General features: G+C 49.5%; 2 protein-coding genes across 4 annotated transcripts in view; one reads left to right on the top strand and one right to left on the bottom strand.

Moving 5' to 3' along the window:
• The window catches only part of Crcp (CGRP receptor component), a 50,541-nt gene extending 47,895 nt beyond the window's left edge, over window positions 1-2,646 (bottom strand). For 2 of the 3 annotated variants that reach the window (XM_063233509.1, XM_063233508.1), the window contains exons 1-2: window positions 2,505-2,646; window positions 956-1,103 (exon numbers count right to left, since the gene is read on the bottom strand). Coding sequence is in view for 1 of the 3 variants with exons in the window: in NM_001172933.1 (NP_001166404.1) it covers window positions 2,505-2,512 (8 nt within the window). In the remaining 2 variants the exon portion in view is untranslated. 3 annotated transcript variants of the gene reach the window in all.
• Window positions 2,647-14,558: 11,912 nt separating this feature from the next.
• Asl (argininosuccinate lyase) lies at window positions 14,559-24,142 on the top strand. The gene is made up of 16 exons (XM_013148255.3): window positions 14,559-14,700; window positions 14,840-14,894; window positions 17,691-17,885; window positions 18,226-18,309; window positions 18,497-18,651; window positions 19,759-19,836; window positions 19,923-20,000; window positions 21,061-21,113; window positions 21,402-21,464; window positions 21,584-21,698; window positions 21,786-21,870; window positions 21,950-22,009; window positions 22,143-22,226; window positions 23,189-23,269; window positions 23,383-23,489; window positions 23,590-24,142. The coding sequence occupies exons 2-16, from the start codon at window positions 14,883-14,885 to the stop codon at window positions 23,756-23,758; spliced, it is 1,419 nt and encodes a 472-aa protein (XP_013003709.1). The 5' UTR covers window positions 14,559-14,700; window positions 14,840-14,882; the 3' UTR covers window positions 23,759-24,142.
• Window positions 24,143-24,543: the final 401 nt, after the last annotated feature.

Raw genomic sequence — 24,543 nt, 5'->3', positions numbered from 1 at the left:
AGGGGAGATGGTGGAAAATATGCGTACAAAATATATCCTAATGCTGGGTGACACTGGCTGATGGTTAAATACAGAAGAGGGCTGATTTTTGGTTTAAGCAGCCTGATAGATGACAACAGAAGAGACAGAAATATACCATGAGGAACCACAGGTATACGAGTAAAATGGCCAAAAAAAGTAGGGAGAGAGACCCAAGACTGAGCTCCAAGACGCCTACATTTAAACAGCAAGCAAAAAGGGAGACAAGGACACTGAGATGTCATCTTTGACAAACATGGAAATCAAGGAGTGTGTCATAATGCTAATAAACATTCTACAATTTCTGTAACAACTGTCACTGAGAAATCAGGAAAGCTGAGGCCAGAAAAATCAAACTTTGGATTTGATAAGATGGAGGAGTTAAAAATGATATTGTGAAATGGGAAGAAAAATATTCAAATGAGAAGGGGAACTAGAGAGGGGGGAGGAGGAAAGGTAGGAAAAAGAAAAGGAGAAAAAATGGAAATGAAGCTTTGTAAATAAGGAGGGTAAGAGGGGTTAAAGGAAGGATAGGGAATGGGAAAAGAACATCAAGATATATCAGGTACAAGTACAAATTCCCTATGATGAATGGTATCATTATGTATATCTAAAACATACCAACAAAATTAATTTTTTTAAAAAATGAAGGGTTCAGCTGAGCAGGCATGGTGGCTCAGGCCTGTAATCCCAGCACTTGGGAGGCTGAGGTAGGAGGATCGTTGCAAGTTTGAGACCAGCCTGGGCTACAAAGTGAGCTCAAGGCCAGCCTGAACTGCATAGTGAGAAACCCTGTCTCAAAAAGACAAAAAAAAAAGGGCTCAGCTGGGGATTTAGCTCAGTGGCATAAGCATTTGCCTAACAAGCTCGAGGTCATGAGTTCAATACCCAGTACCATAAAAAAAAAAAAAAAAAAAAAGAAGGGGTTAATACTCACACAAACCATTTTGTAGACTAATGAGAAGGAAAGCCAAGCAGAATGGTTGAGCAAATACGGGGATAAGCTAGGTGTGGTGGCACACTTGGAAGGCTGAGGCAGGAGAGCTGAGGAAAGTTCGGGCAAGTCCAGACTATATAGCATGGTCCTGTTTCGAAAATACCAAACCAAAACAAAAAAGGAACAGAGAGAGAGAATGAGGGGATAAACAATACTTCCAAGAAGTTTTCCTGTGATGGGAAGCAGACACAGCAAAAGGCAGAGACGAATGCCATATCAAACAAATTTAGATAAAGCAAGTTTGTGTGCTGACAGGTAATGCTCTAGGAAACAGAAAATTAATAATGATGGCTTAGACCAGAGAATTATATAGCTGGTCCTCCCTATCTGTGGGCTCTTCAATCTTGGATTCTATCCAGCGCTGCCAGAAAATATGAGGGGGAAAGGCATCAGCATAGATGATTATTTCCTGAATTATCTCCTAAATAATACGAGTTATTTTCATAGCATTTACACTATATTAGGTATCCTAAGTAATCTAGAGATTTTCAAGTACGAAAGAATGTGCACGAGTACTACACCATGTTATTGTTTTTGTTTGTTTGTGTGTGTGTGTGTGTGTGTGTGTGTGTGTGTGTCTTCTTGAGACAGGGTCTCACTATGCAGTTCAGGCTGGCCTTGAGCTCACTTTGTAGCCTAGGCTGGTCTCGAACTCGCAAGGATCCTCCTGCCTCAGCCTCCCGAGGCATGAGCCACCACCTTGGCTTGTGTGTGTGTTTTGTTTTTGGTACTAAGGTGTGAACTCACAATCTCACGCTTGCCAGACAGGCTCTTGTGCCACTGAGCTGTATCCCCGGCCCTTACACTATCTTATATAAAAGGGGCTTGACTATCCTCCGATTCACAGAAAATCCCAAAACCTAGATGAAGACGAGGGCATACATAAATGTTTCGTAAACTGGTGAACACCCCCCGTCGGGGGCTGCAGAATTAATCGAGTGGGGGCAAAATCTTCCATTTGCACGTAGTACGTTGAGCAAGCATGGACAAGGCCATGAGGCGTAGGATTCCAGCTTGCACTCCCTCCTATACTCACAGACGACACCCAAAGACCCTGTGCACCTCCTGCGGCCTCAGCCCGGCTTTCTACATTTTCTCCTCCCCAGAAACCATCGCTTCCGGGGTTAACTCTCCTCACAGTCCCAAGCAAGACTACCCCAGAGTATCCTAACCTCCTCCGGGAACCTTCGGGAAGGTCGGCCCTAGCTTTACCGCTCACAAATCCTCGCTCCCCGCGGAGATACCAGGCCGAGCTCCCCTTCCCACCTGCCCTAGGACACAACATGAATGAATGGGGGAGGGAAGAGGCACATGACGTGGGCGGGGCGCGGCGACCCAGGGCTCGCTCCCCAGGCCCGTGCCAGCCGGGTGTCGCCCGCGCGCACGCTGAAGCGGCCAGGTCGTGGTCCCCCACGCGCGCTCCCGGCGGTCTCACAGTCCCCAGGTGTACCCCTCGGTCCAAAGCCGGGACCCGCCCAGGTCAGCTTACACTTCCATGTCGTCTCGCCTTATCTCGGACAAGGAGGTCACGCTCTGCCACCGCCGCGCCCACCTTCCGCGTCGAGCGCCCTAGCTGCCGCTCTGCGCGCCGTGGTGCAAGCCGGGAAAGCCCTGATGCAGGCCGGGAAAGCCTTGATGCATGCCGGGAGCGCCGCGAAGCGCACCGGGAGCGCCGCGCCGCACTGCGCCGTGCACTTAGAGCTTGTGGGACCTGGGATCTGGGGTCCTCCCGGAGCTTCGTGTCCTTGCTCGGTTTGACTTCAGTCTACTAAGTGTTCACGAACAAGACTTACATTTTCGTGGTCTAAATTTAATAAATATAGTAATAAACTAAAGTAACCGAGATGTAATCGGATTAGTTGGCTTATGCGACATTGAGATTCCATCCCCCGGTGGAGCGAGGGCGAGGCGGCTTGTATGCTGCTATTTGTAAGAGTTGGGTGTTCCTCTGGCCGTCGAGGTCAGGGGTCTGCAGGGTCAGCGTGCTCGCATTTACGTGCCCTTTTCTCGATGTGTGTTATAATTGAGCTTAAGAAGCTGTTAAAAGGTTAGAAAAAAAATCTCACATGCTTTCTCCCTCTTGCCATCTTTCCTCGAGAGTTATTTCGCTGGGTGGGGAAATACCACAGCCAAATAACAAGCTCTGTCCCTGACCTTTGGACCTTTCAAGGAATTTGTGCAAAAGGAGGAAAAATGCACGTGTACTGGTATTCTGGGACATAGCCCAAATGATAAGCAATGCAAAATTGTTAAATCTTGTACACTATGGAAGCCATGAGAAATGCAGCATACAGTATTTGATATGCTGGGGAGATGCTCAAGGCAGATTTTTTACTTACACAAAATGATGTGATGTAGGAAAAAATAAGGATGTGGGAGATGGAACTGCATGATTTGTTTTTTAATAAAATGTATTTTGCAATGTTTGAACACAGGCCCTTTAATTTTGCAATGTTTGAACCCATTACATTGCAATGTTTGTAACCCTTTACGTTGAACTACATCCTCAGACCTCTTTTTTTGATGGCTGTAGGGAGATGTAAGAGTATTGCTAAATTCCTCAGGGTGGGCCTCCTACTGCAGTCTCCTGGCTGGGCATTACAGGAATGTTTCACCATGCACAGCTAATTTTACATTTTATTTATTACATTTTTAAAACAAAAAACAGGATTGGGATGATATTGGGATATAAATTTGAAAAATTTCTCAAAGACTAGGAGGAAATATGCAAAATATTTGTAGCATCTGATGTTTTTGAGTCAAAGGTATTGCTAATTTTTTCTGCTTTTTTTTTTTGTAATTTCATGTTCTGTCCATTATGATTTCCTAAGCTCTTTTTTGGCCCCCAGAAAGGTTCTTGCTAAGAGCTGTATTTCATGATATTCACAGTAACTGTGTAGCTAGACAGCCTGTGGTCACCTCCATCACTTTCTTTAGAGGCTATGCAATCTTAGGAGATTACTTCTAACCTTGTCACCAGTTGGTGGGTGCCAGGGCGTTCTTTCCAGGTCCTTGGTGTCTTAAAAGAAGAATTGGACAAGGTGCACTGAAAAGGCAAAGGAGGCTGTCCGTTTAGTGAACGTGCAAAAGGATTATGCTCTGCAGAATAAGGGCAGGCGGGTGACAAAGCTGACCGTGATGGAGAGTTACAGCTCAAGGAGTCTTTTTGTATCCAAAAGGCCTGGATTGATCTCTACCTCAGGCAAATAGGCATTGAGACATTTGTCCTATCAAAAACTCACTTGGAGCCAGGTGTGGTGGCACTCAGGATGCTAAAGCAGGAACATCACTGGGAGTTCGAGATCAGCCTGAGCTACAAAATGAGTTCAAGGCCAGCCTGAACTACACAGCAAGACCTTGTCTCCAAAAGACAGAGACAGAGACAGAATCATTAAATGGGAGAGTTCTACATCATGATAAGTAATAACCTTAGCAGATATGGTGATGTACACCTGTGATCCCAGCACTTGGGAGGCTGAGGCAGGAAGATCACAGTGAGTTCAAGGCCAGCCTGAACATAGTGAAACCCTTTCTAAATAAATAAATAGTAACATTGTTCACTATGTTATCTTACTTGTTTCCCCAGAATTTTCCATAAGTTCAGCTAGTTGGTTTCTGCAGTTTTAGTCACTCTTTAATAGTTTCAAAAAATTTAGTTTGTAGATTCCATTTGGTAAGGGAATTGATATCAGCAGTAATATTAAAGTCAAGCTTAGTGGCACACAACTGTCAGCCTTGCACTCTGGAGGCTGAGGCAGACAGATGACAAATTCAAGCCCACCGTGCATAACTCAGCAACTTAGTGAGACCTGTCTCAAAATAAAATAAAATTTTTAATTGTTTAAATTAACATTTAAGGGGCTGGAGATTTAGCTCAGCGGCATAAGCGCCTGCCTTGCAAGCAGGCAGTCGTGAGTTCGATCCCCGGTACCGATAAAAAGGAAAAAGACCAAAAAAAAAAAAAAAAAGAAAGACATTAACATAAATATCATAATAGGAAAATAGACCCACTAATGGAATAATTTTGTCTATTAGTGTGAGTCAAAGGACTTTAGCTGTATAATTATGTAAGTCATACAGCAAACCTTTTGTGTTCCTTTTTTTCTTACCTAATTTGCAAATATCTAGCTGGGTGTGGTAGTGCACACTTGTAATCCTAGCACTCAAGAAGCTGAGGCAGGAAGATTGCTAGGAGTTCAACAGCAGCCCGAGCCACACAGTGAATTCAGGATCAGCCTGCACTACATAACAAGACTGTCTTAAAAATCCAAAATGGGGCTGGGGGTTTAGCTCAGTGGCATAAGTGCCTGCCTTGCAAGCGTACAGTCGTGAGTTCAATCCCCAGAATGGAAAAAACAAACAAACAAACAAAAAAAGTCCTAAACCTGATTGGCAGGGATGACTGCACGACCCTAAATACTACAAACATTGCATTGTACTCCTTAAGCAGTGAGTTTATTTGAATATAAATTTTATGGCATATGTACATGAATTATTTATCAATAAAGCTGTTAAAATTTTTTCTGGTGGTTGTATCTGGGAAGTTGATTGGAAGAGAAGTAAGGGAGATTTTTAACTTTTAGTTTTACACATTCTGTATTTAAATGTTTTTCAATGATCATGCTACTTTAAGTTACAAAAAATGTTTTTCAAAAGCATTGACTTAAAATCACCAAGTAAATCAAATACTACCCGAGGCCCAGCGGGTTGGATTTGCCTGGAAAAGCCTGTGTCGCTCCCTTGAGAAATGAGAACCACAAGGGAAGGCTAAGGGTGCTCATGTTCACTCAGCAAACATCTGCTGATGGCTCTGGTGATCACAGACGGTACAAACATGGAAGATGCACTCCCTCCACCTGTCTGGCTGACGCATTGTTGCAGGACCAGCTCTGAACATTAATAACTCCACACTGCAGCTTTGTGGGCTTGCGTAGAAGAGCAATGACTCAGGAGCAGAGAGGCGTCCCCTAGCCAGGCCATGAGGCAGACAGGGAGGGAGGTCTGGGGCCCACCAAAGGGCTCAAGTGTGACAGACAGACGGGCTGAAGTGCAGTCATAGTCAGTGTCGTGCCCAGGTACCTTTCAAACAGGTTAATGCTTTCATCCTTTCTTCTAGATAGATGATGGATGGACGGAATGCCTGTAATCGCAGCACTCAGGGAGGTGGAGACAGGAGGATTATAAAATCCAGCCCAATCTGTGCAATTTAGAGAGACCCTCTTTCAAAATTTAAAACATACAAAGAGAGGTGGGGATATAGCTTAATGGGAAGGTTCTGGGTTTGCTCCCCAGTGAGGCAGGAAATTATGGTGTGGCCAGCCAACTGTGCAGGTGGGTGTGACTGGTCAATCATAGAGATCCATAACTCAGGCACCCAAGCACTGCACCTGTGACCAATCAGAAGATGTTATCTTCAGTTCTGCATACAGCAGAAATGAAGCAGGATTTTGATAGGACGCTGTATCTGACGTCGGAATGGGGGGCTACCCAAATGGCTGATATCAACCTCCTCACTACTGTGCTCTTTTTCAGAGAAAGGAGCACACAGCACCCCAGAAACCTGATAACATGGTGTTGCAGAAAAACCAGTATTAAACCAAATGGAAAACTCTTCACACCAAGGAGTTAGAGAAAAACCATTTATTATACTGGTGGACAAATGAGAATCTCAGTTCCAAATCATCAGCCCTGACCTGTTTTCCAATCAGTTATATATGTTTCCAAAAGGAAATACGAAAGGCAGATAACATAATATCCTACAGTTGGTCTTTATCATCAATTTCTAAGCAGAATCTACTCTTACAGAAACAGCAACTAAATGAGGTTATTATCATATGACATAGAGGAACAACTCATCATTGTCTGAGATTGGGCAGAGGTGTCCTTGCAGTGGGGACTCTCTGGGACCTGGAAGCAAGAGAAACATTTCTTCCTGGCCGAGCGACCCTTATCTTGCAGTTGGCACCTGGAGCCTCAAAGCTCCTTAAGTTTGTAGCTTTCTAACCACGGGAACTGGCTGTGTCTCCTGGTCTCACCCTTGAACAGTGTTAGAAACACGCTTAGAATTAGAAATGCAAGCTTTAAGTTTTAATCTGCATTAAAATAGCTTCTTCAATGGTGGTTAGAAAGTGACCAGCCCGTGTTCAAGGTGGGAAGGAAGTAGTCTAGTCTCCACCTGTGAGCAGAGGCTCAGGAGGAATTTGAAGGTGTGTTTTAGAACCACGCTGTACTTATCATCACATTTCATCTGAAGAGGCAGACACATTGTCATCATCATCTTTATTTTACAGAGAAGGACATTTAGCCAACTCCATGCTTAGATGAACTGATTTGCCCAAGGTCATGAACTTCATGGTAACTGAGATGAAATCCAAGGCAGGCCAGCACCTTGACTTCAAAACTAGTTTTCTGAGTTCCCAGGGCCACACAGGTCACACAAAGGGAGAGTGAACAAGGTCCTCTGCAGTGGTTACTCAAGGGCTGGGCACGGTTCTAAGCACCTTTCTGCAGAAAAGCACAGGTAACAAAAAGCACTTGGCACTGGAAAGTTTTCCTCATGACGAGCCATGTGTATGTCTTTATGTGGTGTGATCAAAAACACGGTGAATGCTGCTCCCGAGTGCCAACCAGTGGAAAGACAGCTTGTAAAAAACAGATGAGAGTGAGTCGGGGATATGGCTCAGGGGCACAGTGCCCACCTGCCAAGCACAAGGCTCTGAGTTTGATGCCCAATATCAAAAAAATATATATTGTCTTCATTCACTATATTCACTGGATCTGGCACTGTGTGAGTTCTGTCTCTGCCCTGATATCAAAAAATGACCATAAAAGGGAAACATGTTGGATCAGTTCAGTACATTGGGCAACCACAACAGCACAAAGAAAGAGATTACCACGGGAGAGGAGCCCAGAACCACTTCAGAAAGGGGCAAGAACGTTGGAATTCATGGGCTCAGAGGGAGAGGAAGTCTCGATGGCTGCATGTCTTTCAATGTAATACATTTTTGCTGTTTTTTCGAGACAGGATCTAGCCATGTAGTTCAGGCTGTTCTTGAACTCACTTTGTAACCAAAATTGGCCTCAAACTTGAGGCAACCCTCCTGCCTCAGCCTCTAGAGTGCTAGAGTTACAGGTGTGCATGTCTCTCCCCAGCCATTATCCGCTTTTTACTAAAGTTTGGAGGGTTAAATAATATCCTCAAGGCCACACCCAAAGAAGTACGCGGTTTAGATTTCATTCCCGTTCCCTCTGCTTCTCAGGGCCTGGTAGGAGCCTGGTCATGCAGTGCTGCCCATGGCCAGGCCTTTGCTGGAACTCATGGCCAACAGTGCTCTCCCTGGAGAACTAGCAGGTGAGGCTCTTGTTGTCCCCTGGGACCTTTCAGGTCTGAACCCCCACATTCAACACCCTGTGCATATGGTCAAGCAACCTTAATTCAGTAGCTGAAGCATAGCAGCAAATGCACCCCCAGCCAGCCTACTTCTGTTTCTTGGTTGCCCAGGTAACAGTTCCTGTTCCAGTTGCGGTTGCTCCTGTCTCCTAGAAACGCCTGGTCAGTGTGGTGCACACTGTGTAAACCAGTCCCCAATGGACAAGCCATGCTGCCTCTGTACTTCCTGCTTGCTTATCTCATATAAGTTCTAGACCTCCAGAGATCGGTTCTGATATTCTGGAAATGATCTCAATTGGTGTCCATCAACATAAATAAGTCTGCCTCCAAATCCTGGGTGTCGTTTCAGGGTTTCTGCCTGCCTTTACAGAAGAACACAGCAACCCACATGCCTTGAACTCCTTGTCAATCTGTTGTTGTTATTGTTTTAGTTTGTGGTTGCCCAGCATCTAGCTGGCTACACACCCTTAACCCCTCCTGGTCAAACTCCCCTTCTCACTCCAGGGATGGAAAGGCAGATGGCTGTCATGCAAGGTTGGGGAGGACCCCATGTTCATTAATTTGATCCTTAGGTAATTAACATTTGCTGAATCAGCTCTTGGCAATGCTGCCACCCTCCAACCCCCACCGATGATGGGACTCTGTCACTTGAGGTCTGAATGTCTTAGTTCCCCTCCTCATCATGGGATACAATACCCAAACCCCACACGTTAAGGAAGAGAGGTTTCCTTTGGCTCCCAGAAGCAGAGCCGTGGTGGGCTGGCTGCGGAGGGAAATGGCGAGGGCGGAAGAGAGCGGCTCACCTCATGGTAGCCAGGAAGCAGACAGCAAGGAATAAACCCTTCCAGGCAGCACCCCAGACTCAGTTTCCTCATTCTTATAGTGGGAGGGATTATTAGAGTTGGCCCCAAGATTGGTTGTGAGGATTTAAGGAGATAATATAGGATGTTAGCATTCGGTTAAAACTCAAGTAATGTTAGTAGTCATACTGGTTATTGCTTTGTCCGTGTAGAGATAGTTGCTCTGCCGAAGGCTACAGTGTCTTCAACATTTTTTCTCTTCCTTAGGCAGGAGTCAGAGCTTGAGGTTTCTTAGCGTGATGTTCAGAGGACAGGAGTAAATTGAGATCCCCTCCTACGCAGGGATGCAGCTCAGTGACATAACTGCCTGCCTGGCAAGCACAAGGTCCTGGTATCCCTCCCCCTGCCCCCCCAAAAGATCCCCTCCTCAGCCAAGTATAATTGTGTGCTCCTGTAATCTCAGCACTCGGAGATTGAGGCAGGAGGACTGTAAGCACTAGCCCCCTGGGCAACTTAGAAACTTAAAACCTGCCTCAAAATACTTTAAAAAATGTTTAAAGATTAGGGGATGTAGCTGAGTATGAAGGTTCTGGGTTCAATCTTCAGTGTTATTTAAAAAAAAACTTTCTCCTTTTCTTCCTGTCTTCAGCTTTCAGAAGCATCATTGTTCTCTTCAGTTATAGCAGCAATAGGAACTTTACTGAATGCTGATGACTAGAACCAGACATCATCCTGCAGCTGGATACACATTATTCACTCACAGCAAACTATACAAATTAGGCATCTGTAACTCATTTACTCAGCCATTTTTTTCATTCAACAAACATCTTTCATTCAACACACATGTTACACTCAGTGCTTTGGTGTTTGAAATAAAGAATAAAACAGAAATCTCTGCTTAGGTTCTAATGTGCAGGAAAAACCAGCCATAGTGACAAGTAGAGCACACTGGAGAGTAACCAGTGCTATGAGGAGCACAAAGGAGAGAAGGCAGAGGGCTCCTTTGAAAATGTAGCCAAGGAAAGCCCTCCCTTCTGTGAGAAGATGCATTAGTCAGCTTTCTGACACTATCACACACAATGGAGGTTATTAATTTATAAAGAGAAAAGGTTTTTGTCTCACGGTTTTGGAGGCTGAACAAAAACAAAGAGTCTATATGTATGATGGAATAGTATATGACCTTTAAAAAGTATGAAATCCTGCCACAGGCTAAAACATGACTGAACCTTAAGGATACTGAGTTGAAGAAATAAGCGAGCAACAAAAGGGCAAATACTGTTATTTCTCTTACATGAGATACCTAAAATAGCCGAATAGACATAGAATAGGAGTTGCCAGGGGCTGGGGATTTAGCTCAGCGGCATAAGCACTTGCCTTGGAAGCAGGCGGTCATGAGTTCAATCCCCGGTACCGATAAAAAAAAAAAAAAAGAATAGGGGTTATGGGGCCTGGAGGGAGGAGACAAAAAGGAAGTTTTTTGTTGTTGTTGTTGTTGTTTTGGTTTTTTTTTTTTTTTTTGGTGGTACTGGGGATTGAACTCATGTCCTTGTGCTTGCCAGGCACACGCTTATGCCACTGAGCTAAATCCCCAGCCCAAAGAAGTTATTATTTAGTGAGTATAATTTCAGTTTCACAGGATGAAAATGTATGGAAATATGTTCACAGTACAGTAATATAAAAATATTAACATTACTCAATTGTGTACTTTGGATATTTCAGGGGGCTTTTGGTTTAGTTTTATTTTTTGAGACAGGGTCTCACTGTGTAATTCAGACTGGCCTTGAAATCACTATATAACCCAGAGTGGTCTCCAACTCTTAGCAAGCTTCCTGCCTCAGTCTCCATTACACACATGCACCACCATGCCTGGCTACTGAGTTTTTCTTGAAGCCATTTCTAGATTCACATGCAGTCGTAGGAAATAACACAGAAACCCTTTTACACTTTGCTCACCTTCCCCAGTGGTAACATTTTACAAAACCGTAAGGTAGTAGCACTAAGACATTGACACCCATGTAGCAGCCCATCTTACTTGGATATCCTCACACCCTTCCTCCTGCATGCATGCATGTGTGTGTTAATTTCCATGCACTTAATTACATGAGTAGGTTCATGCGTAAGATGGGGATCAGTTCCTATACCCAAGGATTCATCACCCTCCTTTGCACAGTCCCTGCCCTTTAGACTTCTCCTTTGGAAAAGAAGCCACTGGAATCATACAATATGTAACCTTTGGGGGTTGGCTTCTTTTTATCTCCCCCATAATTTTCCAGTCATTCATCCAAATTGTTGCATAGATGAATAGTTTGTTTCTTTGCTCTTTTTTTTTTAAACTTTTTATCGGTACTAGGGATCTAACTCACAACCACCTGCTTGCAAGGCAGGTGCTTATGCCCCTGAGCTAAAGCCCCTAATAGTTTGTTTCTTTTTGTTGTAGAGATAATGTTTAATAGTATCAACATACCACAATGTATTTAAGGGGTTGGTTTGATTTGAGACAGTTTCTTATCCAGTTGCCCAATTGGGCTCAAACATGTGATCCTATCTTGCAAAATCCCAAGTGCTAGGATTTCAGGCATGTCCCACTGTGCCTGGTTTAAGGGTCATTTTAAAATAATTTTTTAAAAAAGTATCATTCTGTTGCTTCCAGAGGATAATAGTAATTCACTTTATAGTTGTTAGATGGCTTAGTCTTTTTTTGTCCATAAAGTCAAATTGGTTAACTTTATTTACGTGTTCCATATCTTTCCTGATTTATTGTACATTGCTTCTGTCAATTATAGGAGGAAAAATGTTGAAATCGCCAATTATGATTTTGGGCTTATTCATTTGTTCTTTTAGTTCTGTTTATTTTTGCTTTATGTATTTTTGAAGCTAGGTTATTAGGAGCATAGCTATTTAAGATTTAGGATTGTTAGTGCTCAATGATAAAGGGACCCTTTGAACATTGTATAGTGATCCTCTATCTCTGGTAATATTTCTTGCCTTAAAGTTTAACTTGCTATGAAGATAGGCACTTCAGAGTTTATAAGTGTTTATATGATAATGTTTTTATATCTTATACTTTAAAAAATTTTTTGATGTGGTAAAATGCACGTAATTATAGATTTATTCTTTTCTTTTTAGTACTAGTGTTTAAAACCCAGGGCTTTTACACTGAGTTACATCCCCTGACCTTTTAAAATTTTTTTTTTGAGACAGAGTCTTATTGTATCATTGAGTTGCCCTGACTGGAGTTGCCATGTCTTAGTCTTCTACAGTGCTAAATTACAGGTACATGCCACCACACCTGGCTTCTTAAGATTTTTTTTTGAGACAGGGTCTTATTATGTGGTTCAGCCTGGCTTGGAACTTAATGTAGCCTAGGCTGATTTTGAACATGTGATTCTCTTGCCTCAGCCTTCAGAAGCTGGGATTATAGGTGTGTGCCAACACACCCAGTTTATTTTATACTGTTTTGGTTTTGTATTGTTGAGAGAGTATCTTACTATATAGTCCAGACTGACCTTAAACTTGTGGCAATCCTCCTGCCTCAACATCCCAAATACTGGGATCACAGACATGCACCAAGCTAGATAACTGTTTTAAAGTCTTTGTTTACTAGATCTGTCACAGAGTCTTTTTTATGGACAGTTTCTGTTGATTTATTTTCACCCTTTGGATGAGTCATACTTGAAAGTGTGCATGTCTTATTATTTTGTTGTTGAAAATTGGACATTTGAATTTAATAATGTGGTAGCTTTGGAAATTTGATTCCCAAGGGTTTTACTAGTTTTTTTTTAATTTAAATTTTATTTTATTTTTGGTACTGGGGATCCAACTCACAACCTCACACTTGCCAGGCAGGTGCTTGTGCCACTGAGCTATATCCCTGGCATTATTATTTTTTAAAAAATTGTTACAGGTCATCTCTGTGCCAAGAATGAGCCTGAGGTATAAACTTTAAAGACTTCAGCTCTTAGCCAGGCATGGTGGTATACATCTAAACCCCAGCACTTAGGAGGCTAAGGCAGGAGGGATCACTGCGAGTTCCAGATCAGTCTGGGCTACATAGTGAGACCCTGCCTGAAAGAACTACACCAAACCAGAGAAAACAAAACAAAAAACTCTAGGTCTTCCTGAGCCTGATCCTTCCCCTGGGTTTGTGAGATCACTTTGCAATTTCTACATCCATACTGTTGCTTCTAAAGATACTGTCACTAACATATGGTTCTCAATAGGGGAAAACATTCTAGACTGATTTCTTTTTGCAGTATGGAAACTGAACCCAGGAAGTGCTAAGCTACATTCCAGGATCTTTTTTTTTTAAATCCAGGATGTTATGTCTTGTGTTTAAAAGCCCCCATGAAACCTCATGCAGTCATAGGTGGGGCTTTTGCAGGCTGGGTCTAGAGTGTGGTGCTGGGATTGATTCACAGTGCAGTGCTAGGATCAAGGGCACTAGGATTAGGGATGTGAGGCTACCCTGAGTAGCCTGTGTAAGATAATAAAGACAGAAAGTGGTTATCCCTTGGTGCTTTGCTACCTTCTGCCTGCCATGAACTGTTTCTCCTCCAAATGCCTGTCTGCCATGCTGCTCTGTGACGCAGCCAGCCAATTGTGGGCTGAAACCTCCACAAACTGTGAGCTAAGATAAACCTTTCCTCCTTTATCTTTTGGGTGTTGGGTATTTTGTTTCAGCAATGATTAAAGCAACTAAGATTCAGGGTCTCACTATGTAGTCCAGACCTGCCTTCAACTCACAGATGACTCTCCTGCCTTAGCCTCCCAGATGCTGGCGTCATAGATGTGTGTGTGCATCATGCCAGGCTCACTGGCAAGTTTTCACAGCATCTGTTTCTTAATTGGTGAGCAGAACTGTCGTGAAGGTGAGCCAGCGAGAAGCACACAAGCGCTTTAGCACAGAGCCTGATGCCTGCCGGGTTCTCTACTGTGGGGAAAGCTCTGTCATCAAACACCTTCCCCAGCTCCATGCGCTTCCTGCCCTTCCTGCCACAGCCCATTTGCTGAAGCCTTGTCCTTCTGAGCTGCCAGATACTCTGGACTGTGACCTCAGGTTTACAGACCCCAGAGGTCATTGACCCTTGACCTCTTCAGATTCCGGTTTCCCGTTTTTTTTTCTTCCACTTGTATTTAGCGCGCAAGGAAGGTTTGCGCGTGTTCCTTGAATGAGTGAATGAGCGACAAGCCATTTCACCGTCTAGATCTGCCGAGCCCGTCTGGCCCGAGGGTGTGGTCATAGTCTTGACCCTTGAACCGGGGCCCTGTGGCGCTGCGACACCCGCGCCGTCCTGCCCTGGGCAGCTTCTGCTCACCGAAAGCCCCGCCCACATCCCTGGTTGGACGCCGAGGGCAACGCCCACCGGCTGGGCGGCCTTGGATTGGTGCGTCCGCCTCCCGGAGGCGGGGTCAGAGCTAGGCAAGGAGCAGCTATCTGGCAGGCCAGGAAACCCCTGCGGGCGGGCTGCGTGGACACAGGCGACGTGAACAACCGGGTAAGTGCGGCGGCGGCGGCAGGGGTTACCAGCAGGAACCGGGGATGCCGGGGACGATGGTGCGCTCCGGGCACTACACAGGCCCTTGTCCCCACGGGCTGCCATGGGCCAGAGTCATCAGTCTGCTCTTGTCCTCCAGACTCGGAGAACCGGGGCTCCCGGACAGCCAGGAACCGCCCAGTATGGCATCAGAGGTGAGTGTGGCCTGAGCCGACCTGGCTGTGTGCAGCCCCGGTGCGGGGCGGGAAGAGCCAAGGGGGGGACGTCATGGTTCCTGTGAGGGGCTGCCACAAATCCCCAGTAGGTGGGGACAGTAACAGCTGTGCACCTCCTGCTCTAAGCCACTGGGTCAGGAGGCCAATGCAATGAATCCTTAGGATGGGAGGCACGCCCCTGTCATCCCAGCAGGCCCAGGAAGCTGAGGCAAGAGGCTTGCAAGTTAGAGCCCAGCCTGGGCAATTTAGAGACTTAGTGAGACCCCCGTCTTTGAAAAATATAAAAGGCTGGGGACTTCGCTCAGTGCAGAGACCCTGGCCTCAATTCCCAATACTGGGGAAAATAAAATAACAAAAGGGGGGCCCCCCACTGTTTGGCTGATGCTCAAAAGGGAACCTGCAGCTGGGAAGCAGGAATATGGGCCCCAGCCCCTCTGTCCTTACTGGGGGACTTCCTCCCCTCTTGGTCCCTGTGAAGAAAAGAACCGGGTGGGGACAGTGCCTGCCCGCCAGCCTCTGGGTTGTGTGCGGGAGGCCTGGGGGCCCAGAGCAGGGCACTGGGCTTGGCTCCATCCTGGAATCGCCTCGCCTCCCCTGGGACCCAGCCCAGGAGGTGCTGCAGAAATGGTGGCCAAGGGTGACAATGCTGCTGGTGCTCTCTCCTAAGTCGCTGCACCTCTTGCCCAGCCCCTGCCAGCCCCTGCCCAGCCCCGTGTCCCTGTACACTCATCTCTAGAGCTCAGCCTGGGTCAGGCATTCCCTGGCAGAGCAGCAGCCACCCTGGGCTTCCTGTCCTCCCCCACCCCCACCCCCGTGGGTGGCACCGCCTCTGGCTGCCTCCTGGGGCCATTTTACAAGGCAGCCTGCAGGATGGGGCTTAGTCCCAAAGCACAGGGCCCCCCAAGTGTAGGCTGCATGACCTGAGCTTGTCCAGGCCATCCCGAGGGTTGGTGCTAATTGGTTGGGCGGAGGCCTGCTTATTAGGGAGCTGTTATTACTAACAAGGAGAGGAGGCCCAGAAGCTGCTCAGAGCCCCTTCCAGGCTCCTGATTTTGGCTCCCTGGCCGGGTCCCTCTGGCCAGGGGCTCTATAAGTGCTTTATTTTTCTGGTGTGGGGATTGAACCCAGGACTTTCGCACTGAGCTACATCCCCAGCCCTTTTTCATTTTTTGTTTTGAGACAGTATCTTGCCCAGGCTGGGTTCAGACCTGTGATCCTCCTGCCTCAGCCTCTTGGGATGGTTTGCTGAAGATCAGGTCTTGCTGGGTACCTGGGGGTGGAGCACACACACAAGGCCTATGGGACAGAGGCCACCTTGGATCAGAGTCCTTTGGCAGCAGGGCTGACAGGCACAGAGGAGTCACAGCCTGGTGGGGTGCCTGCAGTGTACCATGAGATGCAGGTGGCAGCCTTATTCTTCTCACTGGCACAGCATGGCTGGATTGAAACTGAGCTTTTGGCTAGATGCAGGGGCACATGCCTGTAATCCCAGCTGAGACAGGAGGATCGCTATGAGGCCAGCCTGAACTGCATAGAGAAACCTCATCTCTAAAAAACAAAAAGCAGAGCCAGGTGTGGTGGCTCACTCCTGTAATCCCAGCACTCAGGAGGCTGAGGTGGGAGGATTGTTTCGAGTTCGAGACCAGCCTAGGCTACAAAGCTACAAACTGAGCTCAAGGCCAGCCTGAACTGCATAGCGAGACCCCGTCTCAAAAAAGACAAAAAAAAAAAAAAAAAAAAAAAGCAAAGTGTTTGAGGTGACTTCTTCACTTGGTCAGAGACAAGAAAGATCCAAAAATTTCTGTTGTGGCCCCAGGGATGCCACTGTCACAGGGATGATATCAGAACCTCCAAATGAGACATAAGAGAAATATTGTGTCTCCCAACCTGTCAGATGTCAGGTGTCTGGTACCCTGAGTTCTCTAAAAGTTGAAGAATGAATTCTAGGAACAAGGGAGGATAAGAGCAGGATATATTTATTGAGCAATAGAAAACTCCTGCCCAAGGACTGGAAGGGACCTGAGTGGGTAGCTGGGGATCCCACCCTATAGGGAAATTTTATAGAGCAAAACCCACGTGGGAACAATGTGGGTTACAGCTGTGATTGACCAATAAGATCACACGTACAGTTGCGTAGGGTAATATCACCCAATGAGGAAGCACGCAGCCAGCAGACTCGGAAGATCAAAGCGCTTCTGGGGAGGAGAGGAATGCAGGGTGGTTGCCTATGCGGGTGGCTGATGCCATTTAGACCAGATGTTATCACTAACCTCACCCCCTGGGGAGTGTGTAGGCCTCTCCTTTTGTTGTTTTCATCTTTTGTCTTGACTCCCTCAGGGACCAGCCATGTCTGAGTTCTTAGAATATTCCTAATTTAGCCGTGTACAATGCCACCATCTCTCTACAGTCACACCCTGTGATGGCAAAGAAGCCTGACTTCTGTGCAGCCAGGGCTCCTACCCTCAGTGCCTCAGTTTCCTTATCTGTTCAGGAAAAATAAGCTCGTTCATATGTTTCCTGTGGACTTTTTCTCGCTGTAGTCCTGAGGATTGGACTCAGGGCCTGCTCCCTGAGCTATACCCTCACACTTTGTATCTTTTATTTTAAAACAGGGCCTTGCTAAGTCGCCAAGTTAAGTTCCAATTTTTGATCATCCTGCCTCAGCCTCCTGGAGAACTGGGATCACAGGCCTATGCTTCCTTGCCTGGTCCTTAAGGCCCTTTTTCGGGGGAGGGAGGATGGTTCATTCATTAACTCATTGTCTCTCCTGTCCAGAGCGGGAAGCTGTGGGGTGGCCGGTTTGTGGGTGCAGTGGACCCCATCATGGAGAGATTCAATGCGTCCATCGCCTATGACCGGCACCTGTGGGAGGTGGACGTGCAGGGGAGCAAGGCCTACAGCCGGGGCCTGGAGAAGGCGGGGCTCCTCACCAGCTCCGAGAGAGACCAGATCCTGCATGGCCTTGACCAGGTACTCTTTTTTTTTTCTTAAATTGTACTGGGGGTCAAACCTAGAGGTATTCACTGAATATCATCTAGGCCCTTTTAAAAATTTTTTGATAGTCTTTCTCTAAAGTGCCCTGGCAGTACTCATACCTGAGGCCCTCCTGCCTCAGCCTCCCTTGGTGCTGGCATTATAGACATTCACTACCGAGTCTGCCACTGTCTTCATCTTTTAAAGACTTGCATAATTTCCTGGCTTGAGGGAAAAGATGGCTGGGCCTGAGATATGGGATGGGGGGGGGCACTCAGTTTCCCCACCTCTCAGCAGTTGATGTCTCCACCTGACCCCCAGGCTGTTCCTACTACAGGTGGCAGAAGAGTGGGCCCAGGGCACCTTCAAGCTGCACCCTAATGATGAGGACATCCACACGGCCAACGAGCGGCGCCTGAAGGTGCAACGTCCCCACGTCCCCTCTGCCTGCCTGCCTCCTTCCCCTCTTACCGGGCCACTAGCTGTCATCCTCTTCCCTTCGGCCTTGGGACCCTGCAGAGTTGGGGAGAGGCCAGTGCAGGGCTGGGACCTGGGTCTCCCCTCTTGCAGTGGCAGGCAGCCCTGAGCCTGGGCTTCTCTCACCCCAGGAGCTCATTGGGGATGTGGCTGGGAAGCTGCACACGGGGCGCAGCCGGAATGACCAGGTGGTGACTGACTTGCGGCTGTGGATGCGGCAGACCTGCACCTCACTCTCGGGCCTCCTGCGTGAGCTCATCAGGACCATGGTGGACCGGGCAGAGGCGTAAGAGAGGATGCAGGGGCGGCAGGGGCCGTCTGTCCCCAGGCAGGCAGGTCTAGGTGGCCAGGGTGGACAGAGCAGGAAACCCCCTCCTCCAAAGCCACCGGGTGGAGCGTGGAGCCACCAGTCCCCCTCCTCCTGGCGTCCCCATGCATGGGCTGCCTGTGGGGCTTTGGTTCTGTAGACCTGGCTGCTGAGCCCCTGTGTGGGATGGGGCTGACCCTGGTCTTTCCTGAGGCCCTCTGACCCCTTATGCTGGAATGCAAAGACATCAGGGCGGTCTCCCTGGGGTGATGAAAGTGTTCTACAGTTGACCATGGTGATAGCTGCAAACTGAGTATACCCTTCAAATGGATGAATTAAATACCCAACAGCTCCTGTGCTGTGGCCCTGCTGTTCATTCATTCATTCATTCATTCACGGGTACTAAGGATTGAACTGGGGCCTTCACACTGAGCTACATCCCCAGCCTTTGCCCCAACTTTTTTCCTAAATGTTGAGGCAGGATCTTGCTAAGTTGTCCAGGCTGGGCTCTAACTTGTGACCCTCCTACTTCAGCCTTCCAAGTGCTGGGACTACAGTGTACCTCACCACAGTTGGCTTTCATGTTGCTCCTGAAAATTAAAGGAGGCCGAGGTTTTTTTTTTTTTTTTTTTTTTTGCCTATAGTTCCAGAGGGTTCAGTCCATGGTTGACTGGCTCCAAACAGGAACAGTGTGAGGGACAGGTCTGGGTGAGGGCAGATGTATAACCAGTGGTGGCCTGGGAGCAGAGAAGGGAGGGGCGGAGCTGGGGACAAGAATGCAGCCTCCCAGGCCATGCCCCTAGCGACCACCTCCCAGGCCACGCCTCCTAACAGTACATTTAACTGTTAGCTCTTCCATGGATGAATCCCTTGATGAGTATGGTGCCTGGTGATCCAATCACACGAGACTGGGAACACATATCTAAACCATAACAGACCTATGTGTCCCTAGGAGACTACTTAGTCCCTCGTGTGGGCAGGGGTTTGCAGACCACCTGACTCTCCCTGGAGGTCCCAGGTCCTGGAGTCCCAGGCAGGTAGTGCCTGGCCTCAGCTCTCAGGCTCCTGGTCCTCTTGCCCCTGCAGGGAACGTGACGTTCTCTTTCCGGGGTACACACACCTGCAGAGGGCCCAGCCCATCCGCTGGAGCCACTGGATCCTGAGGTGAGCCAGGGGCACGTGGGGGACTGTGGGGAGACCAGCTGCCCCTGAGCCTGCTGCCCTGAGCCTGCAGCCCTGGCCTCCCACAGCCACGCCGTGGCACTGACCCGGGATTCGGAGAGGCTGCTGGAGGTGCAGAAGCGGATCAACGTCCTGCCACTGGGGAGGTGAGTGAGGCCAGAAGGGCCTGGTGGGGGCAGTTTGCTACATGGGCTGCGTGGTCCTTTGGAAGTGGCACAAGAATCCAGGGACAGAGGGGACAGGCAGCGGGTTAGTAGGAGGTACGGTGAATGTTTAAGTCTTTTTTCTCTCTCTCTCTCTCTTTTTTTTTTTTTTGGTCTTTTTCCTTTTTATCGGTACCGGGGATCAAACTCATGACTGCCTGCTTGCAAGGCAGGCGCTTATGCCATTGAGCTAAATCCCCAGCCCAAATGTTTAAGTCTTAAAAAGCCTATTACAGTAAAAGAGACACATTGCCACGAATCCTCTCATGATCCGCTCTCCCCTCCTCCAAACCCATCATCCCTGATGCTTTCTGGAGCAGTTCCAGAGTCTTCTTTCCCCAGGGTCTTTACTTGCTCTGTTGTGGTTGCCTCAAGGTCTTGAACTGATTCCAAACATTTCCCTCGCATGGTCATTTTGACTTTGGGGAAGAGTCAGAAGTCACACAGTGCCAGGCCCAGTGAATAAGGTGGATGAGGACACCGAGTTGTGTTTTACAAGCCTGCCTTTCTGTTGGGTGGTGCTCCACAGCAGCACTCACTGTATTTTTTGTCACTGGTGAAGACATTCAAAAGAGAGCTTCCAGAACTGCTTCAGAAAGTGACATGAATGATAGGAAGAGTTTGAAGCCAGCAGGAGGCCCCTGAGGGAACTCATCGCACTGTCTTTTACCATAATTTTTTTCATGTAAACACACACTATATATTTTCAGCTGCACCTGGTAAGCCAGGAGGAGGGCTTCCAGCTGCCTCTCAGGTGGGGACAACCAAGCTGGTCAGGTGTCCAAGCAGGGCAGCTACCTACAACCTGCCGTTCCCTGGCCTGGGGACAAATGTTGTGGTGTTCCAGGTGGCCAGGCCAGGGAAAAGCCAAGCCCCAGGGTGCACTGTGACCACCAAGACTTGGTTCTGCATGTGCATGTGTGCACACCTGTGTGTGTGCACATACATGTACCCCTGCCAGGAGGCCTGGTCCCTCTGACCTCTGTCTCCTCTGACCCTGCAGCGGGGCTATTGCAGGCAACCCTCTGGGTGTGGACCGGGAGCTGCTGCGAGCAGGTGAGATGTACTGCCCTCTCCGCTGTCAGTCCCACGCCTGTCCTGTCCTGAGACACACAGCAGGCTCTGTCCTTCTCACCTGAGGCTGCTGAGGCCAGGGCTGCTCCTGGCATGGAGGCTGGCATGGGGAAGCTCAGGGTCCTTGCCCTGTCCCGTGACATGTGCTGTGAGCCTGTGCCCACCTCCACCCCTACTCCTTCCTGGGAGATGGGTAAGGTATCCTGGGCCGTTTTGGGGTTGTCCCACGCTCCACCCTCCAGCCCAGTCCCGTGTCTCCTGCACCCCCAGAACTGAACTTCGGGGCCATCACACTCAACAGCATGGATGCCACCAGCGAGCGAGACTTTGTGGGTAAGTCATGGATGCCAGCTGGCTCCTCTCTCGGACCCCCCGGAGCCTCTCCAGGCTGGGCGGGGACAGAGGCATCTGGTGGCCCACAAGAGCGCCTGCTGCCCCCTCGCCCCGCTCAGTGGAGTTCCTGTTCTGGGCTTCCCTGTGTGCGACCCACCTCAGCAGAATGGCTGAGGACCTCATCCTCTACGGCACCAAGGAGTTCGGCTTCGTGCAGCTCTCAGATGCCTACAGGTGCGGCTTGCTGGCCTCTGCCCCATCTGTGTCCCCAGCCTGCTCCGGCACCACCTCACACCTCACCCCCAGCCTCTGTGTCCCCAGCACCGGGAGCAGCCTGATGCCGCAGAAGAAGAACCCGGACAGCCTGGAGCTGATCCGCAGCAAGGCTGGCCGCATGTTCGGGCGGGTGAGCACCAGGAAGGGCGGCTGGGCCTGTGGGCTGTGCTCTGTGCGGGCACCAGAGCCTGAACTACCCCTGCCCACAGTGTGCCGGGCTCCTGATGACCCTCAAAGGACTTCCGAGCACCTACAACAAGGACCTGCAGGTGCGGGGCTGGGGGTGGGGACTCCCAGAGTGGCGATGTCCTTCCTGTCCTGTGCACCCCGCCATCCCTAACCTCAAGCAGGGGCTCTGTGGGGACGGGCCCACTGGGCCTCACCCCTGCGTGCACCCCCCAGGAGGACAAGGAAGCTGTGTTCGAAGTGTCCGATACCATGAGTGCCGTTCTGCAGGTGGCCGCGGGTGTCATCTCCACGCTGCAGGCAAGCCCCGCCCCTCCCCATCCCAATGCTGTGTCCCTGCAGGGGCTGTGACTGGGATCCCTGAAGGAGGCTGCTGGGGCTGGGGGCCCTGGTCCTGCTCCCTACGAGCTGGGAAGGGTCAGTGGATTAGGTCCTATCCAGAGCACATGCTTTTCTTTTCTCTTAATTTGTTCGCTCCCTTCCCTTCCCTTTTCTTCCCTTCCCCTCCTTTCCCCTCCCCTCCTCCCCTCCCCTCCCTTCCCTTCTCTTCCCTTCCCTTTTCTTTCCTTTCCTTCCTGCCCCTTTTCCCCTCTCTCTCCTGAAGGTTGAATTCGGGGCCTTTACACTGAGCTGCATCTCCAACCCTTGTAATTTTTGATTTTGAGACCAGGACTCACTAAGTTGCTAAAGTGCCCAGGCTGGGTTCCAACTTGTGACCTTCCTGCCTCAGCCTCCCAGAATGCAGTGGTTACTGTGTGTACTATACCTGGCCCCGCAGTTTCAGCACTAATCCTTTCTTCCTGCTTCAGCACCGCGCCCCCCCAACCCCATAACACTGAGGCAGATTCCCACATCTCCATTTCACCGGAACACTTTGGGGTGTCTCCCCAGCACTGGTTCTCAAGGTGTGGTCCCCCAGTGGAGCAGCACCAGCCTCCTCTCAGAATCTGATAGAAATGCAAGTGCATAAGCCTCACTGCAGACACAGTGGGGCACAGCATGGTGTTTGTTTTTGAGACAGGGTCTCACTGTGCAGCTCTAAGTGGCCTTGAACTCACTGTGTAACCCAGGCTGGCCTCCAACTCGCAGGGAGCCTCCTGCCTCAGCCTCCTGAGTGCTGGGATTACAGGCATGGGCCCCCATGCTGGCTCAAGGAGAAAGGCTGTTCTGGGTACAGTAACATCCTGGCAAGGCAGGGCCTCAGATAAGAGCAGGCCAGGGGACCAGACCTGTCGGGGCTCACCACTACCCCGGGTCCCCAGATTCACCGGGAGAACATGGCGCAGGCGCTCAGTCCTGACATGCTGGCCACCGACCTCGCCTACTACTTGGTCCGCAAAGGGGTGAGTGGGGTGGGAGTGGGGGTGCGGGGCCGAAGGGGGACCCTGGCGGGCGGCAGAGATCAGGAAACAGAGCCCAGGCCCGGCGTCAGCGCCCCCTGCACCCCTGCGCCCAGATGCCGTTCCGCCAGGCGCACGAGGCCTCCGGGAAAGCCGTGTTCCTGGCCGAGACCCGCGGGGTGGCGCTCAGCCAGCTGTCGCTGGAGGAGCTGCAGAGCATCAGGTGCGACCTCCCACCCTCCCCACCGCACCCCACCCCACCCCACCCCCAGGCTGGCTGACCCTCGCCCCTGCCCCCTCCCGCCCGCCTCCTGTGTCCACAGCCCCCTGTTCTCCAGCGATGTGAGCCGCGTGTGGGACTACGCGCACAGCGTGGAGCAGTACAGCGCCCTGGGCGGCACGGCGCGCTCAAGCGTGGACTGGCAGATAGGCCAGCTGCGGGCCCTGCTGCGCGCCCAGCAGCCCCTGAACCCCGGGCCTGCGCCCCAGTGATGCTGCCCAAGATGAGCTCCTGCCCCTGCCTGGCCTGGGGCCTCGGGACAGGATGGGGAGCTGGGGCACCCCCACCAGAGTGGCCTTGGAACCCGGCTGGCCCCTGTGGCCTGCTTGGGCTCCCTTACACCCCGCCTCTCCTGCCACCCTCAGAGCAGGTCATCCGGCCGGCCGAGCCCTGTGGCAGGACTGCAGGGGTGACTGCGGGATGCTGGCTCCCATTAGCTGCCCACAGAGCCACAGAGAGGGGAAGCCAGGCATGGTGCGCATGCCTGTGACCCCAGCACTGTGGGAGGCTGAGGCAGGAGGATCCCAAGTTCAAGCCCAGCCTGGGCAGTTGAGTAACTTAGCAAGACTTTATCTCAAAATAAACATAAAAATATCTGGGGATGTAGCTCAGTGGCAGAGGGCCTGTGGGTTGGGTCTGTGGTACCATGTGTGCACATGCACACGCACACATACAGAAGATGCTGCCTCCTTCCCGCCAGGGAACAGTGTGCTCATCAACTCCCACTCCTGCCCTTGAGGTGAGCGCCACCTAGATGTGTTCAGAGGGCTTCACCCCAGCACAGCCACAGCAGGGCAGGTGACAGCCAGGCCAGGCAGTTCTAGAATGCCTGGTCTACACAATCAGCCAACATCCTGTAAGAAATATCTGACATGTATCAGGCATGATGGGGCAGCCTGTCATCCTAGCAGTGTGACAGGGTGAGGCAGGAAGATTGCCAGTTCAAGCCCCATCTGGCAGTCTAGTCAGTAAGCAAGACTCTGTCTCAAAAAATATA

The sequence above is a fragment of the Cavia porcellus genome, unplaced genomic scaffold (assembly GCF_034190915.1).
Source record: "Cavia porcellus strain 051 isolate PalLab524CR breed Dunkin Hartley unplaced genomic scaffold, mCavPor4.1 scaffold_23, whole genome shotgun sequence".
Taxonomy (NCBI): domain Eukaryota; kingdom Metazoa; phylum Chordata; class Mammalia; order Rodentia; family Caviidae; genus Cavia; species Cavia porcellus.
Note: the sequence above shows the minus strand (reverse complement) of the source record. Positions and strands in the feature narration are given on the sequence as shown.